The following is an 18119-nucleotide window of genomic DNA, read 5'->3' on the forward strand; positions in this document are numbered from 1 at the left end:
CCAAACCCATTGCCCTAAGTCGATTCCGACTCATGGCACTCCATAGGACAGAGTAGAACTGCCCCACAGGCTTTCCAAGGAGCAGCTGGTGGATTTGAGCTGCCGACCTTTTGGTCAGCAGCCAAACGCTTAAATATTGAACCATCAGGTTTCCATCGAATCATGTAAGTACTAATAATTAAAGCTTTTAAGATGTAAACTTCCCAACGGGAATATACAGTAAGGGATCATTTCTATGTTTTTAAACAAAATCTTCTAAGTAATTCAATTGTAAATTGGTAATTAATTAACAAATACTTATTGCAAAATATCTACGGCAGTACTTTCCAACCTACCTGTCTCACTAAGTACTTAGATTTTTTAAAGTAAAATTGAAACTGTTAGTCCAAATCCGTTGCTCTTGAGTCCATTCCGACTCATAGTCAATCCACTGATCTTCAGAAAAAATGTAAGTTTTCATAGGTTATTTTCAATTCTGAGAATGTACCTAAGGTAGATTGACTTGTCCCCAGTATTGACTTTGAAAAGGGGATCCTTAGGGCAGGCAAGGCACTTAGAATTTAAAACAGCGCTTTTAAAAGGATAGCCATTCTGAGATGGCGCAATAATTTAGAACACCCCGTCTTCTCTGACTGACTGATGTGTTGGACCCTACATTTCTAGGAGCGCAGCTCCTGCAAGTCCCACAGCTGAGCTTCCCAGGCTGAAGGAGACGGAGACGCTGTGCTCGGTGGAGATCCTGCCTGGCAGCTCCTCCCAGAAGCAGGCGTCCTGGGCACTTTCCATGGGCAGGAAAAGGTCCCACGGGCACACAGCCAGGGAATGGGGGCACCTCAGTTCACAAGCCTCTCAGCCAGTTTGAGCCTCAGCTCCCCCTCACTGCCCTCAGCACCCAAGGTCCCTCCCAGTACAGCTTTTCGTGGAGCACATGGTAGTTCTCAGCTCTGCCCACCGTTGAGGGAATTCTGTGCGACTCCTACAAAGAGTGAGGTAGATTTAGGAAGGCAAATACGCAAGACATTCAATAGTGTTAAAACGAAAAAAAAGCAAGAACTAGCAAAACAAGATTTAAGTGTGTGAATCTTTTCTGTGTATTCTACGCGTATCTAGTGTGTGCCGGGAAAACATTCTGGGAGAGTTTAACTAGTTATTTGGGGGGTTAGGTTATGGGGACCTTAGAATAAACTTGCACATATTTGTCAATGGAAAAAAAAAAAAGCCAAAAATCCTGTTGCATTAAGTCGATTCGGACTCATGGTGATCCCATGTTTTACAGAGTAGAACTGGCCCATTGGGTTTTCTTTTCTGTAATCTTTACGAAGAGGCAGATCGCAGGCCTTTTCTTTCACGTCGCCGCTGGGTGAGTTTGAACGCCAACGCTTAGGTTGCTAGCGGAGTGCAAAGCTTTCAGGCCACCCTGGGACTTTTTGCCAACAGGATACCCTAAAAGAAGAAAGGCCTTCAGCCCAGAACCCTGAAGTGGGAAAGGTTTTAGAGTGAAGGTGCGTCCTCCTCGCAATCCCGGGCACCCGTTCTTCGGACCCAAAGACATGCCCTCCTGCCCAAGGCAGGGTGACCCGACGATCCATTATGTAAAACACTTGCTGGGCACCAACTCGAAGCCTGGTGCGGTTGGTGGCGCGCCGCAGAGCTTCCGCGGTCCCTTCGCCTAGGCCACGCGTACTAAAAAAAATATATATAAATTCTGTTCCGCTTGTACTGATGGCTCCGTTTACACACTAGAAGAGTTTTTCTCGAAGTCAAGTTCTTTGGCCCGATCTGCACATTCGAACTCCCGACCCCGCCCAGTTCCCCGGGCTCGGCCTCCCCAGGGCCAGGTAAGCGCAGCCCTTGGCAGGATCAAGTTCACGCCTTGCACAGAAGCAGGGCTTTCGAGGTCCAGGTTCGTGGCGAGATGAAAAACCTTTCCTCTGTTCTATAAAGTTCTTGAAGATTTCCGCTTTCAAGTTAATTTCGAGCGGCCAGAAGCCTGTTGGGTCAGTCAGTAACCAATTCAAGTCGAAGTTTTAAGGAGCCATTTTCCATGACCATACAGTGTACGGTCACAAACTTGGCGCCCACTGGTTAACTGCGCGGGGACGAAGAGCTGCCCAACGTAGGACAATTGGTCCAGGGCAGACCCTGGACATGGGGTCAAACCGCGGCTGCCAACTCCCCCGGCTGTCCTCGCTCCCCTGGGACTGGATTCTAGTACCCACGAGGTTCCGTGTGCTTAGGACCAGGCAACACTGAGACAGGGCCTGGGACTGGAGGCGCCCTCGGGTTCCTGCCGCCTGGTACCCATTTCCCAGCCCCTAAATCGCCTTGCGAAGGAACGTAACTTGACAACATTCGGAATTCTCCAGCGCCTTGGGTTCGCTCAGCACTGTGCGTGTGTAGAGACCGCTGAAAGAGCCGGAACGACCTGGGTGCCCCCTCCAGGTCCATCCAGTTTCTTGTGCTGTGTAGGTAGTTTCCCCGCGGTGCTGCTTCCCGAGTTTTAAACAATCTCCCAGGTAAAGAAAAACCAGAAGATAGGCAGAATTGTGTTCCCCGGGCTTCCCTGACATCAGTGGAAGCAGAGCGAAGAAGACATCTTAACTGTGATCCCAAGCCGAGACCAGAAGAGACGATTGACCTGGAGTTACCGGAACAGGGAGGTGGTAAAGGGGGGGAGATGTGGAAGCCTCCAGTGACCCTGGATTTGGACCCCGCCCGTCATGGAGTCTGTGTCCTTCATTCCGTCCATCCATCCGTTCATTGAGCGTCTGCTTGGTGGCAGGCACCTGGCTACGGAGATGCTCGGGAAGTTTTGCGCTTCCCGAGTTTTTGAGCAACAACCCTTTGCGATCGAGTCGATTGCTGCTCACCGTGGCCTTATTCGCAGGAGTAGAGATGCCCCATACGGTTTCCAAGGCTGTAATGTTTAAGGAAGCTGGCTGCTACATCTTTACACGGCAGAGCGGCTGCTGGGTTCAAACCGCCGATCTTTCGGTAAGCAGCTGAGCGCTTTAACCACTGCATCACCAGGGCTCCTTTAGAGCAACAAGGGACTCCAAATACAGTGACACCCATGAACTGGAGGTGGGATGGGAGAAGGATCAGAAGCTGAGAGCGGACCAAAGACAGAGGACGGAAGGTAGTTCAGGTTTTACGAGGGTAGGTGAGCTTGGAAAGAAAGCTCTTGAATGGAACTGTGAATCCTACTACTACCGGGTTCTCCGCAGAGGGCTCAGCGTCTGGGTGGTGCCCAGTGCTGCCCCTCCCATCTCACCAGGGGCGGAGATCAGAGACACCCAACCAAACCACAGGCGCGCTGCAGTCGTCAGCATAAAGATTTGGTTCACATTTTTTCTTCCCACCGAAAAGCACATAGAGGGGTGCGCAAGTCGTAATCAGAGCGTGAGTCAGACGAGACTTTGGAAGTAGGTTCAACTGTCAGGGGCGTCCATTGCGGGCCGGTTGGCCGAACTTCAACACTGGTTTGGATCCAACCGGCCAGGAGTGCGCCTTGGTTCACTGAGAGCAGCGCGTGGAGACAGTAGGGCGGGAGCGATCTCAGCGCACTGGCGGTCTAGTGGTGAAGATTCCGCACTGTAGGAAATACATCGATTGGTTCCTGACTGATTTTGCCGAAGTTTAAAGACCGCGGCAGGTCTGGAAGCCGAGCGCTAATTTGAGTCAAGCCACAGCGGGGAGCCTGCGCGCAGGCCGCCTGCGGGGCTGCGACCCGGACGGGGCACGCCCGCGGCCCCGGTCGTACCTGCGGAACCAGGCCTAAGCTCTGGGGCCCCAAAATGCTTCTCTTCATCGCCTTCTGTGTCCTGATGCCGGTGAGTCGCCCGCCTCGATTCTTGGCCCGGGAAGGGTGCGTCAGGTGTTCTGGGATCGGGCAAGGAAAGTGGGTTCCCCGGTGGGCTGGCTGGGGCTTCTTCCTGCTCTCCTGAGGCCGGGACATGCCCGGGCAGGACAACCGGGTCGGTGGAGTCGAGGGCAGAAATGCGTGTCCCCAGGCCCAGTGGGACCGACCCGGCCCGAGAGCGAGAAGAGCCGGCCTCCCTTTTCCTACGCCGCTGCCCGGCTCTAGGCGCTCTACGCCCCCAGCGGTAGATTACAAAAACCTCTGAAGGCAGAGGAAAGGAGCTGCAAAGTTCTCAGCGAGCCGCGGAGGAACCAGGTTCCCCGCAAGAGAGCGACACAGAGTCTCTTTCCTTTCTTAATTTTTGCGCAAATGTTTTAAATTCTGTCTCTGGTGGTGCAGTGGTTAAGCGCTCGGCTGCTAGCTGAAAAGGTCGGCGGCAGAAGGATGTGGCCTTCTGCTTCTGTAAAGATTTCAGCCTTGGAAACCCTATGGGGGCAGTTCTACTCTGTCCTATAGGGTCGCTATGAGTCGGAATCTACTGGAAAGCAACAGGTTTGGCTTTTTGCACTCTTCCTAAAATGGTTAAAAATACAGGCAGTGAGAAGAAACATTCGCTCTGCCTCCTTCAGCTCCTTCAATTACGCCAGATTCCTTCAGCCATTTTGTTGCATACCGGCGTGTACCGGGCTTGTGTATATACCGTCGTTCCCGATCACACAGCCAAGGCCCCTGGGCTCAACCTGTAGATCCAGGAGAGGGGCGCAACGCTCCGCTTTTAACAGAGCTTGTGAGACCACAAACCAGCAGTGGTGCTCATCCTGAAGAAACTCTTGGGAGGGGGTTTGGGGTGCACATACCTCGAGTTCCTTTCCAGGTGTGTTAAGTCGCTGGCTAATTGCACTTTTTGAGGTTCCTTGTATATTTGAAAAAAATTAAATGCCAAAACAAGGTTACGGGAACGATGAAATCTTAAATGTTTTCATTTAGCACACACACACAAAAAAAAAACCAAACCCACTGCCATCGAGTCAATTCTGACTCATAGCAACCCTATAGGACAGAGTAGAACTGCCTAATAGAGTTTCCAAGGAGCGCCTGGCGGATTCGAACTGCTGACCTTTTGGTTAGCAGCCCTACTACTTAACCACTACGCCACCAGGGTTTCCATTTAGCACATTAATACTAAATTCAGAAAAGCAGTAACACTTTTGTAATCACAGAATTATTACAGAATTTATTTCTAAAACACGTTTATATTGGGTGGGGCCCAAGTTTAAGGCTGCTTGATGAAGAGCTTATTTTAGTGACCAGTGTGTCTCCATAGTGAATGGGAGGATGACCTGGGCAGACAAGGTCATAAAGCTGAATTAGATGGTTTGGGGAATGTGAAGCCTAGGCCCCTGGCAGTCCCTTTTTCTATGCATTTACAGACAAACCACTTTTTAAAAAAATTCTGAAGCTAAAAAAAAAAAATTGCTTTAGATGTTTTATGTCAGTACTCTCAGATTTATCTTATTTAACATTGGAATAGTATTTTATAGCATAGGCGAAGTAGACACCAATGAACCAAGTTTACCATCCCTTCTTACAGACGGCTAATTTATATTGTTTTTTTTTTTGCTAGTTCTACAGCATTGCGGTAAATATCCTTGTCTCTATCATCTGTCCACATATCTGTGTGCTCCAATCTATTGGCTAAATCTTTAGAAGTGGAGTTGCTAGGTCAGTGGCTTAAATAATCTTATAATTTTGTTTAGATACAGGTAGTCCCCAGATTATGAACAAGTCCTGTTCCTAAGTCTTTAAGTCGAATTTGTGTGTAAATCAGAACAAGTAGGTATGGTCCCTATGTAACGTCAGTTAGTCAAATGTTTTTCTTTGTATATAGTGAATGTGTACCTTTCTGTGCATAAAAAAATTAAAGAAACACTTCTAGATACACTAAAACATCTTTTACATAATAACACAGTAATAATAATAATAATAATGTTTTTTAAATAATTTTTATTGTGCTTTAAGTGAAAGTTTACAAATCAAGTCAGTCCCTCACACAAAAACTCATATATACCTTGCTACACACTCCCAATTACTCTCCCCCTAATGAGACAGCCCGCTCTCTCCCTCCACTCTTTTCGTGTCCATTTTGCCAGCTTCTAACCCCCTCCACCCTCTCATCTCCCCTCCAGGCAGGAGATGCCAACATAGTCTCAAGTGCCCACCTGATCCAAGAAGCTCACTCCTCACCAGCATCCCTCTCCAACCCATTGTCCAGGCCAATCCACGTCTGAAGAGTTGGTTTCAGGAATGGTTCCTGTCCTGGGCCAACAGAAGGTCTGGGGGCCATGACCACCGGGGCCCTTCCAGTCTCAGTCAGACCATTAAGTCTGGTCTTATGAGAATTTGAGGTCTGCATCCCACTGCTCTCCTGCTCCCTCAGGGGTTCTCTTTTGTGTTCCCTGTCAGGGCAGTCATCAGTTGTAGCCAGGCACCATCTAGTTCTTCTGGTCTCAGGATGATGTAGTCTCTGGTTCATGTGTCCCTTTCTGCCTCTTGGGCTCGTAATCACCTTGTGTCCTTGGTGTTCTTCATTCTCCTTTGATCCAGGTGGGTTGAGACCAATTGATGCCTCTTAGATGGCTGCTTGCTAGTGTTTAAAACCCCAGACGCCACTCTTCAAAGTGGGATGCAGAATGTTTTGTTAATAGCTTTTATTTTGCCAATTGACTTAGATGTCCCCTGAAACCATGGTCCCCAGACCCTTGCCCTGCTACGCTGGCCTTTGAAGCATTCAGTTTATTCAGGAAACTTCTTTGCTTTTGGTTTAGTCCAGTTGTGCTGACCTCCCCTGTATTGTGTGCTGCCTTTCCCTTCACCTAAAGTAGTTCTTATCTACTATCTAATTAGTGAATATCCCTCTCCCACCCTCCCTCCCTCCCCCTTCTCATAACCACAAAAGAATGTTTTCTTCTCAGTTTAAACTATTTCTCAAGTTCTTATAATAGTGGTCTTAGACAATATTTGTCCTTTTGCAACTGACTGATTTCGCTCAGCATAATGCCTTCCAGGTTCCTCCACATTATGAAATGTTTCACAGATTCCTCACTGTTCTTTATCGATGCGTAGTATTCCGCTGTGTGAATATACCATAATTTATTTATCCATTCATCCGTTGATGGACACCTTGGTTGCTTCCATGTTTTTGCTATTGTAAACAGTGCTGCAATAAACATGGGTGTGCATATATCTGTTCGTGTAAAGGCCCTTATTTCTCTAGGATATATTCCAAGGAGTGGGATTGCTGGATCGTATAGTAGTTCTATTTCTAACTTTTTAAGGAAGTGCCAAATCGATTTCCAAAGTGGTTGTACCATTTGACATTCCCACCAGCAGTGTAGAAGTGTTCCGATCTCTCCGCAGCCTCTCCAACATTTATTCTTTTGTGTTTTTTGGATTAATGCCAGCCTTGTTGGAGTGAGATGAAATCTCTAATGGTTAATGATTGTGAACATTTCCTCATATATCTGTTAGCTACCAGAAGGTCTTCTTTAGTGAAGTGTCTATTCATATCTTTTGCCCATTTTTTAATTGGTTTATTTGTCTTTTTGCAGTTGAGTTTTGCAGTATCAAGTAGATTTTAGAGATCAGGTGCTGATTAGAAATGTCATAGCTAAAAACTTTCTCCCAGTCTGTAGGTAGTCTTTTTATTCTTTTGGCGAAGTCTTTGGATGAGCATAGGTGTTTGATTTTTAGGAGCTCCCAGTTATCTAGTTTTTGTCCTGCAATCTTAATAATGTTTTGTATACTGTTTATGCCGTGTATTAGGGCTCCTAATATTGTCCCTATTTTTTCTTCCATGATGTTTATTGTTTTAGATTTTATATTTAGGTCTTTGATCCATTTTGAGTTAGTTTTTGTGTATGGAGTGAGGTATGGGTCTTGTTTCATTTTTTTGCAGATGGATATCCAGTTATGCCAGCACCATTTGTTAAAAAGACTGTCTTTTCCCCATTTAACTGTTTTGGGGCCTTTGTCAAATATCCACTGCTCATATGTGGATGGGTTTATGTCTGGATTTTCAATTCTGTTCCATTGGTCCATGTATCTGTTGTACCAGTACCAGGCTGTTTTGACTTCTGTGGTGGGTATAATAGGTTCTAATATCAGGTAAAGTAAGGCCTCCCACTTTGTTCTTTTTTTCAGTAATGCCTTATTTATCCGGGGCCTCTTTCCCTTCCATATGAAGTTGGTGATTTGTTTCTCCATCTCATTAAAGAATGTCCTTGGGATTTGGATTGGAATTGCATTAAGTGTATAGATCGCTTTTGGTAGAATAGACATTTTTATAATGTTAAGTCTTCCTATCCTTGAGCAAGGTATGTTCTTCCACTTTTGTAAGTCTGTTTTGGTTTCTTGCAAAAGTGTACTTAATTTTCTTTGTATAAGTCTTTTACATCTCTGGTAAGATTTATTCCTAAGTATTTTATCTTCTTGGGGGCTACTGTAAATGGCATTGATTTGGTAATTTCCTTTTCGGTGTTCTTTTTGCTGATGTAGAGGAATCCAACTTATTTTTGTATGTTTATCTTGTATTCCAATACTCTGCTGAACTCTTTTATTAGTTTCAGTAGTTTTCTGGAGGATTCCTTAGGGTTTTCTGTGTATAAGATCATGTCATCTGCAAATAGAGATACTTGTACTTCTTCCTTGCCGATCTGGATGCTCTTTATTTCTTTATCTAGCCTAATTGCTCTGGCTAGGACTTCCAGCACAATGTTGAATAAGAGTGGTGATAAAGGGCATCCTTGTCTGGTTCCCGATCTCAGTGGGAATGTTTTCAGGCTCTCTCCATTTAGGGTGATGTTGGCTGTTGGCTTTGTATAAATGCCCTTTATTATGTTGAGAAATTTTCCTTCTACTCCTATTTTGCTGAGAGTTTTTATCATGAATGAGTGTTGAACTTTATCAAATGCCTTTCCTGCCTCAATTGATAAAATCATGTGATTCTTGTCTTTTGTTTTATTTATGTAGTGGATTGCATCAATTGTTTTTCTAATGTTGAACCATCCCTGCATACCTGGTATAAATCCCACTTGGTCATAATAATAATGTTTTGATGCACGTCACACAGTAGTGCCCTTTTTTTTTTTTTATGAACCATTATATATACCTCAAATTTTAATACAATGGCTTTGACAAGGGATTGGTTTGTAACTATGGGTTGTGCATAAGTCAGATGTTCATAACCCAGGGACTGACTGTATAACCAAATTGTCCTCCAAAAGAAAATTAGAGCAGTTATATAAACACTAAGCATACTCCAGTGTGCCTGTTTCCCTATGCTCTTGTTATGGTCTTACTGTGACAGGGTTGGTGTCTGTAGTCTGGTGCTGAGATGGCCACAGGGCACAGTGTTCTCCACCCCAGCAGGGGCTGCCACCTGCTTGTATTAGTACCTTGGCAATGGCTCCCTAAAGCTGAGAGCAGTAGCTTCTGAAGAATTAGATAGAAAGCTATGGTGGAGTGGTCGTGGAGGTATACAGAGGAACCCAAAACATCAAGTGATGACAGTGATGGCATCTAAAAATGTGTCTAAAAATTATTTCAGTGTCCTTATGGTGAGCACCTCGCACAAGCTGCAGAAGAGCAGGTGTGAGACGTACCAAATCCATGTGCCTCAACCCAGCCTCTGCCAAGAAGGCCTCAGTCTCTGTTCTTAGATCACTTTTCTTTTAGCTAGAAATGGAAGAGAAGCCTGGCTCTACCTTCCAGGTCAGGGATGGGGGAGGATGGGGGCAGTAACGTGCATTGAACCGGGACTGTTGGGTTGTATCATGCACTGGCCAGGTGCTGCACATCCGTTATTTGATTTTTCTAACAACCTGGAGAGATGGGAATGATTTGTTCTATTTTACAGTTGCAGAAATTGAAGCTCAGAGAAAAATAAGTCTCTGGTGTTTTGCCTTGTCCTCCTTAAAACACTAGCTGTCTTTTGGCTAGGGAATGGTATCTCCTGCCATTTCAGTTTCCAGTATTTGGAGAAGTGGGGGAAGCGAGAATAAATTGATCTCACTGCTCTGCTTTCCTTTGAGTCTCTGCCAAAACAAGTGATGGTGGCTGACTCTCTTGCTATGACCAGTTCTGAATAAATAGCCTTTATTCTTGGTCTGTTTCCACAGTTGTTAAAAAGGTTAGACATTAGCCTAGAATTGTTCTCAAGGTCTTCCTGTGTCCTGAAATCGTCTGAGGTTGTTTTGTTTGTTTTAAGAGTAGTGAAAAGACCCTGGACAAGTCACTCTCTTCCTCTCTAAACTTGATGTTTATTTCTTGAAATAAGGGGTTGCATTAAATGATCTCTCAGGTTTCCTCCAGCATTGACCCTGTGCTAGCTGAGAGCAGACCTCCTAATGGAAGCCAAATAATTCTTATAAAATTGGGTGATGGTAAGAATTAAATGAGTTAATTTGTATAAATTGCTTAGAACAGAGCTTGTTTTATTTTTGTTGTGAAAGATTTACATGGCAAAATATACACCAATTCAACAATTTCTACCTGCACAATTCAGTGGCATTATGTTCTTCAAGTTGTGCAACCATTCTCACTCTCCTTTTCCAAATTATTTTTCCACCATTAACATAAACTCCCTGCCCTCTAAGCTTCTCATCTAACCTTTTGAGTTACTGTTGTCAGTTTGATACCATATAGATAATTCTTTAAAAGAGTACAATGCTCAAGGAGGACATTCTTTACTAACTATGCTAAACTATTACTCAGTTCAAAGAATACTTCAGGGAACATTTTTGGTTTAAGGTTTAAAGATTATCTCACAACAATAGTTTTGGGGCTTCGTCCACCCTCAGTGGCTCCCGATAGTCTGTATTCCACGAGAGTCTGAAATTCTGTTAAGACATTCCCAGGTAAGCAGAAGCTGAGAGAGTTATATCCACCAGAGTTCTGTATTTTTATATGTGCTCTGGCCATTGTGCATTTGTTTATTCAGGCTCTCACTACTTCTCAGTTTAAGATAAAAAAGTCAAGTTCTGGTTGTGGCAGGGGTAAGGGCTGTGTAACCTGGAGAGGAAACACAAGTGTTGCTGGGTTGATTTCTTGAGCAGGAAACAGTAGTGTGAGGACCAAACTTCCCTGTAAAATTGTCTAACTCTTGCAACATTTGTGGGGGAAGTGGAAGACAAGAAAATTCCCCAGTTAATGATTCATTTCTGGGAAAAGAGGCAGGGCCAATAGGGTCTATGTGGGACAAGACCTGGAAAAAGCCACCCCCTTCCTACCTCTTTATTTGCCTTCTCTCCTTTGATCATGAAGCTTGCTGCCTTCTTTTACTCTCTCTCTCTGTCTTCTGAGACTGTCTTTATCTGTCTCTGTCTCTCCATCTCTGTCTCTGTCACTCTATCTTCCTCTCTCTCACACACATACCATTAGGTAGAGTCTGTGGGTAGACACAATCTCTAATGTGGGCAAAGCAATTAGCTGCCCTTGAAGTCTAATAACTATGTAAATGATTGGATTCTTAGAAAAAAGAAATTTCTATTTTATCTACCATCTTTACTTCACGGTGGGCAAGGTCCTCGGGAAAGTAAGAAGGGGCATTCTTGAGATATTAATGAGGTTGGTTTGCAGGGGTCCAGGTACATTTTTTGATAAGACACCCAGAAGTCTTGGAGCATTGTCCAGGCTTCTGGAGAGTTGTTTAATTTTAACAGGTACGAATACCAGAACTCAATCTAAATAAGCATAAAGAGATTTTTGAAAGTAATTGAGAGTCATGGAATCTCCAGGAGAGCCCAAGGATCAGGCCTGCCAACTGCGCAGCCATGTACAGTGTTCACATGGTGTGCTGGACCACGACAGTGGGCACCTAGCCTTACCACCACTGGTACTGAAGCTCATTTCACACATTGCTGGGCACGGCATGCAACCACCAGGACTCTGCATTGCTATGCCTGAAAGCTGGGTATATCTTATAGAGAAAGAGAACAGTGCCCCCTAATTCTGCACATATAGCCACCCGAAGATCTCATTGACCCTGAAATAAACATGTGTGGGATAGACTTCAAGCAGCCCAGGCAAGGCTAAGGAACGCGGCAGAGATTTCACCTGGTTCCCATGTCAATGAAGACAGAATTAATTTCTTGAAAATATACACAATATTTAAACCAAAAAGTATAACAGTATGTGAATGATCAGTCAATAGAAAAAGCACGAATAGACCCTTATTTGTCATTGGATGATAAAGTCAGAAGAGACCTGTGGATCATTTTGTTCAGACTTTTAGTTTTACAAATGGGGACACAGATGCCCATAATGGTCAAGTGACCTATACAATATTTAAAGCAAAAATTATAACACTGCTGGAGAGCGTTATGCTGAGTGAAATAAGTCAATCACAAAAGCACAAATATTGTCTGAAACCACTACTGTAAAAACTCATGAAAAGTTTACATATAAAAAGAAACAACCTTTGATGTTTACAAGGGAGGGGTGGGGTCGGGATGGAAACACACGTAATAGTTAAGTGGAAACTTTGGTGAAGGGTTAGGCAGTACACAATACTGGGGAAGCCAGCACAACCTGCATAGAGCAAGGTCATGGCAGCTCCATACTCCCTGAGGGACTGAATTGCTGGGCTGAGGGCTGTGGGGACCATGGTCTCAGGGAACATCTAGCTCAATTGGCCCAACGTAGTTTATAAAGAATATGTACTACATTCTATTTTGGTAAGTAGCATCTGGAATCTTAAAAGCCTGTGAGCGGCCATCTGGGACGCTCCACTCGCCTGACCCCTTTGAGAGCAAGGAAGAATGAAGAAAACTAAAGATACAAGGGAAAGATTAGTCCAAAGGACTAATGGACCACATCTACCATGGCCTCCAGACTGAGTCTGGTACAACTAGATGGTGCCTGGCTACCACCACTGACTGCTCTGACAGGGATCACGATAGAGGGTCCCTGACAGAGCTGGAGAAAAATGCAGAACAAAATTCTAAGTGAAAAACAAAGACCAGACTTTCTGGCCTGACGGAGACTGGAGGAACCCTGACAGTATGGCCCACGGACACCATTTCAGCTCAGTAATGAGGTCACTCCTGAGGTTCACCCTTCAGCCAAATATTGAACAGGCCCATGGAACAAAACAAGACTAAAGGGGTGCACCAGCCCTGGGGCAGGGACTGGAAGGCAGGAGGGAACAGGAAAGCTTGGTAATAGGGAACCCAGGATTGAGAAGGGAGAGTGCTGATATGTCGTGGAGTTGCTAACCAATATCATAGAACAATGTGTGTACTAACTGTTTGATGAGAAACTAGTTTGTTCCGTAAACCTTCCTCTAAAGTACAAAAAAAAAAAAAATTATAACACTGTTAGTGGGGCTTATAACAAGTACATGTAATGTACAACTGTAGCAAAAGAATGTGTGCAGGGGGGAGGTGGTGGTGATAAACGGACCTATCCAGCTGCAAGTTTCTTCTATTTTATATTAGTACCACAATATTAAAGGAGCAATGCCACTCAGGCATGGAAAAGAATGAAGTATTGATGCACAGATCAACACAGGTGAACTTCAAAATAATCATGCTGAGTGAAAGAAGCCAGACGAAAAAGAATACATACTATATAATCCCATTTATAAGAAATCCTAGAAAACACAAACTAATCAATAGTGACAGAAAACAGAGCCATGGTTGCCTCAGGACAGGAGAAGTACGGGAGGAGGATTACAAAGAGGCAGAAGGAAGGAATCTTTTGGGGTGATGGGTATGGTCATTATCTTGATGGTGGTGATGGTTTCACAGATGTAATGATGTCAAAATACAGTCACGAGTCGCTTAAAATCCACCATATGTTCTGTGAAATAGGACATTCTGTGATTTGGACTTTGTGTGAACATCATATTACAGAAAGTCCTCAGGTTATGAAAGTCTGACTTTCGTACAACCCATAGTTATGAACTAATCCCCGTAAAGCCTATCATATTAAAAATTCAAGGTACGTACAATGGTTCGTAACAACAAACAGATGCTACTTTGTGATGTGCATCATCAGAATATTATTATTATGTTAAAGATGTTTTAGTGTATCTGGAAGTGTTTCTTTAATGTTTTTTATGCATAGAAAGGTACACTGTATATTATATACTATGACAAATACTTGGGTAACTGATGTTAGATACAAACCATACCTCATTGTTTCTACTTACATACAAATTTGACTTAAAGGTAGTAGGAACGGAATTCGTTCATAATCTGGGGACTGCCCCTATGTACCGTACCATTATATGCCTGACAGTGCAACTGCTTTGTATACAAGAGAGACGAGATGCACGTGTTGGTGCGGGAAGCTGTTGCATTCACTAGGTCAGGTTGCATCCGCTAAGTCCTGTTTTCCGATTGGGATTTCTAAGCTCTATTATAACCTTATGGAACGAGAAAGTGTATGCAGATGGATGTTGCTAGAACAGATGTTATACCATACATGACTATATATCAAATTGTATAGTTTAATTTTCTGTAATGTATTCTATGTCAATTATGCCTCACTAAAGATTACTTAAAAACTTTAAATACAATGTAAATGATTAAGTTAAAAAAAAAAAAACCCGTTGTCATTGAGTCGATTCCAGCTCATAGCAACCCTATAGGACAGAGTAGAACTGCCCCATAGAGTTTCCAAGGAGTGGCTGGTGGATACGAACTCCTGACCTTTTGGTTAGCAGCCAAGCTCTTAATTACTATGCCACCAGGGCTCCATGTAATCCCCATATCAACTGCTAAACAAATTATGCAAATATGTATAGATAAAAGGCCAATAAATAATTAAAATTCCAAAAAATACTCAGTTAACATGAAAGTAAGAAGAAAAGGAAGAACAACAAGAAAAAAAGTATAGACAGGACAAATGAAGCAAATGGTGAAATTATAGAACTATTTCAACCATGCAAATAATTACATTAAGTGTGAATCCGCTAAACACTGCAATCCAAAGGCAGGGATTGTCACAATGAATGAAAACTCAAGACCTGAGTATAGGTAGTCTCCAACTTACCGTGAGGTTCCTTTGCAATGACTCAGTTGTAAGTTTGTTTTGACGTAAGTAGAATACTTCTTTTTTTTTTTTTTAGTTTTCATTATTATGCTTTCATAATTTGTGCGACCTTTGGTTAGCACTTAACCACTACGCCAGTAGGGTTTCCATTAGAATGACAGCATCAGCAAATTACGTGCTGCAACATCATATGTAGTGCATATTACTAACAATATTACCAAAAAAAAAAAAAAGGATGGTCTTAAGTGCAGTTTGTCATAACTCCAATATGTTGTAAGTCAGCGACTACCTGTATATATCTATAAGAGATGCAACTTAAATAGCAAGCAAGATAAGTTAAAGTAAATGGATGGAAAAAGTTATATCATGCAAATAATAAGCTTAAGAAAACTCGTGGCTATCTTGATGAGTTAATTTCAACACAAAGAGTATTATTAGAGATAAAAAGAAAGGTTTTTTGTAGTGTTAAAAAGGTCAGTTCATCAAAAAGACATCATAATTGTAAATGTGTGTGTGTCTAATAATAGAGCTTAAAAACACATGAAGCCATAACTGTAGAATTAAAAGGAAACCCTTGTGGCATAGTGGTTAAGAGCTATGGCTGCTAACCAGAAAGGTAGGAAGTTCAAATCCACCAGCTGCTCCTTGGAAACCATATGGGGTAGTTCTACTCTGTCCTATAGGGTCGCTATGAGTTGGAATTGACTCTACGGCAATGGGTTTATAACAACCTAGTCTTAGTTATCTAGTGCTATCTTAACACAAATACCATAAGTAGCTAGCTTTAAAGAACAGAAATTTATTTTCTCAAGAGTTCTGGAGGCTGAAAGTCCAAATCAGGATCTTGGCCCTATTGATTCCTTCCTTGTCGGTAGCCCTGGGCATTTCTTGGTTACTTGACTTGTAGGCGATCCTCACATGGCATCTGTCTTTCCCTATTTGTGTGTGTTTCTGTGTTTAATCTTGCTCTTGCAACTCCCACGAAATGACTGGGTGAGACTATCCAAATGAGGTGCTTGTGGCCCAACAAGGGGCTTGGATAGTTTGCTAATAATGCAAATAAGGTGAATGGTACCCTTGTGGGGGTGGGACTGTACAAATAAGGTACATGGAATCCTAACAAGGGGATTGGTCAGTTTTGCCATTCCACTAGGCTTAAAATGAGCCATCCCAGAGGCAGACAGAGGGGACCTCACGACCATCAAGAAAGAAGAGCTGGGAGTGGAATGCATCCTTTGGACCCAGGGTTCCTGTGCTGGGAGCCTCCTAGACCCAGGAGACCGAGACAGAGAGTTGTAACACTAGAGTCAGTGCAAGGTGGTGAGAAATGGTGGCAGAAAATCAGCAGCAGCAGAGGCAGCAGAACCAGAAGACTGGCAGGGGACTGTGCGATGGGTGTGCCAGCACACAGAGCAAGGCAGTTACAGCGCCTTCAGGCCAAGGTTTACTGGTGGAGTGGGGTGCCTCTGGACACTTATTGGCAGATGTGGAGGAGCTCTGTAGCTCTTGCCCCAGCAGAGCAGAGGCCAGGTGGGCCCAAAAGGCCTGAGGAGCTGAGAGGCCAAAGGCCAAGGAAAGGTTTGCCTGTGGGTGTGGCCGAGAAGCTGTCCTGACTGAAGAACCGTATCCTGAGTCGTTTCTGATGCTGGATTGTAACTTGTTACTTCCCTAATAAACCCTATAATTGTGAATATTGTCTCTGAGTTCTGCATGGCCATCACAATGAATTATCCAATCCAGTAGAGAAATAGAGAGTACCGTGGGAGGGACAGATGGTGTCAGAATTGGTAAAAAGCTTGGAGGGTAGAGGCATGCCTGACCTCTGCCTCATAGGAATCAACCTGGAGCTGTTGATCTTGATTTTCCTTCCCCCTTGTGAAGTTAGAGGAAGTCAGATGCCCTCGCCATGCCATTCTTACACTGTTAATTGGTATGGAGTTTCTTTTTAGAATGATGAAATTGTTCTAAAACTGATTGTAGTGATGGTTGCACAACTCTGTGATTATACTAAAAACAATTGAATTATACACTTTAAATAGGTGAATTGTGTGGTATATGGATTATATCTTAATAAAGCTGTCAAGGGAAAAAAAAAAAAAAAAGGGTATAAAATGAATGACCTAAATATCCACCTTAGCTGAGCCGGAAAAATAGTGTAAATTAAACCCAAAGGAAGTAGAAGGAAGAAAACAATAAAAATAAGAGTAGAAACCAATGCAATAGAAAAGAAACAATGAAATGAATGGACAAAACCAAAGTTAGTTCTTTGAAAGGGTCAACAAAATTCATAACCCCCTAACTAGACTAACAAAGAAGAAAAAAGAGAGAACACAACATACCAATATCAGGAGTTAATGATGGGATATTACTAAAAACCCTGCATACATGAAAAGGAAGATAAGGGGATATTATGAATAGCTTTAAGCCAATAAATTTGACAACTGGGATGAAAAGGACAAATTCCTTAAAAACCACCACTTAGTGAAATGGACACAAGATGAAAAGATATGAATGATCCCATATCTATTTAAGAACTGGAATTCATTATTCAAACCTTACCACAAAGAAAACTGTGAGCCCAGATGGTTTCATTGGTGAATTCTATCAACCATTTGTGGAAGAAAGAACACTGATCTTACACAGTTTTTTTTTTTTTTTTCCAGAAAGCATAGGTGAAAGGACCATTTCTTCACTTGCTTTATGAAGTAAGCATAACCTTCCTAACAAAACCAGACAAAGACATTAGAAAAAAAGAAAATTACTGATCAATATCGCTTATAAGCAAAGATGCAAAAATTCTTTATGACCAAGCAGGGTTTATCCCAGGAATGCAAGTTGCTTTAATGTGTGAGTATTCGTCAGTCTTCTTCACTATATTAAGTATAAAGGAGAAAAACAATATGAATGTCTTGAGATAAGCAGAAAAGCATTTGACAAAAGTTTAATGCCCATTCATGATAAAAAAAAAAAAAAGTTAAAAGCTGAGAGACATTCACAGAAGGCCATTAGAAAAAGGTCACCAATCGCTAATAACGATTTCCTTCATGAATATCACTCCTTCTGATCAGAGCCTGAACACATTAGGCATTCCTGGAGAGTTGGCACGTGGGCAGTAGCTTTTATTACTTACAACAAGAAGCAGACGGCACACCAGAACAAATGTGGGTCCGTTTTTGAGCATCCCTCTGACTTGAGAAGGCTG

General features: G+C 43.1%; 1 protein-coding gene across 2 annotated transcripts in view; it reads left to right on the forward strand.

The window, feature by feature from the left end:
- The first annotated feature begins 3285 nt into the window (after window positions 1-3285).
- LOC104846103 (tumor necrosis factor receptor superfamily member 10A-like) overlaps window positions 3286-18119 on the forward strand; it is an 86716-nt gene continuing 71882 nt past the window's right edge. Inside the window, exon 1 of one of the 2 annotated variants that reach the window (XM_064272693.1) lies at window positions 3286-3833. In XM_064272693.1, the coding sequence (XP_064128763.1) occupies window positions 3798-3833 (36 nt within the window). In that variant the 5' untranslated portion in view covers window positions 3286-3797. The remainder of the gene's footprint in view (window positions 3834-18119) is intronic. The other variant, XM_010592376.3, reaches the window with a different exon arrangement.

The sequence above is a fragment of the Loxodonta africana genome, chromosome 19 (genome assembly GCF_030014295.1).
Source record: "Loxodonta africana isolate mLoxAfr1 chromosome 19, mLoxAfr1.hap2, whole genome shotgun sequence".
Classification (NCBI taxonomy): domain Eukaryota; kingdom Metazoa; phylum Chordata; class Mammalia; order Proboscidea; family Elephantidae; genus Loxodonta; species Loxodonta africana.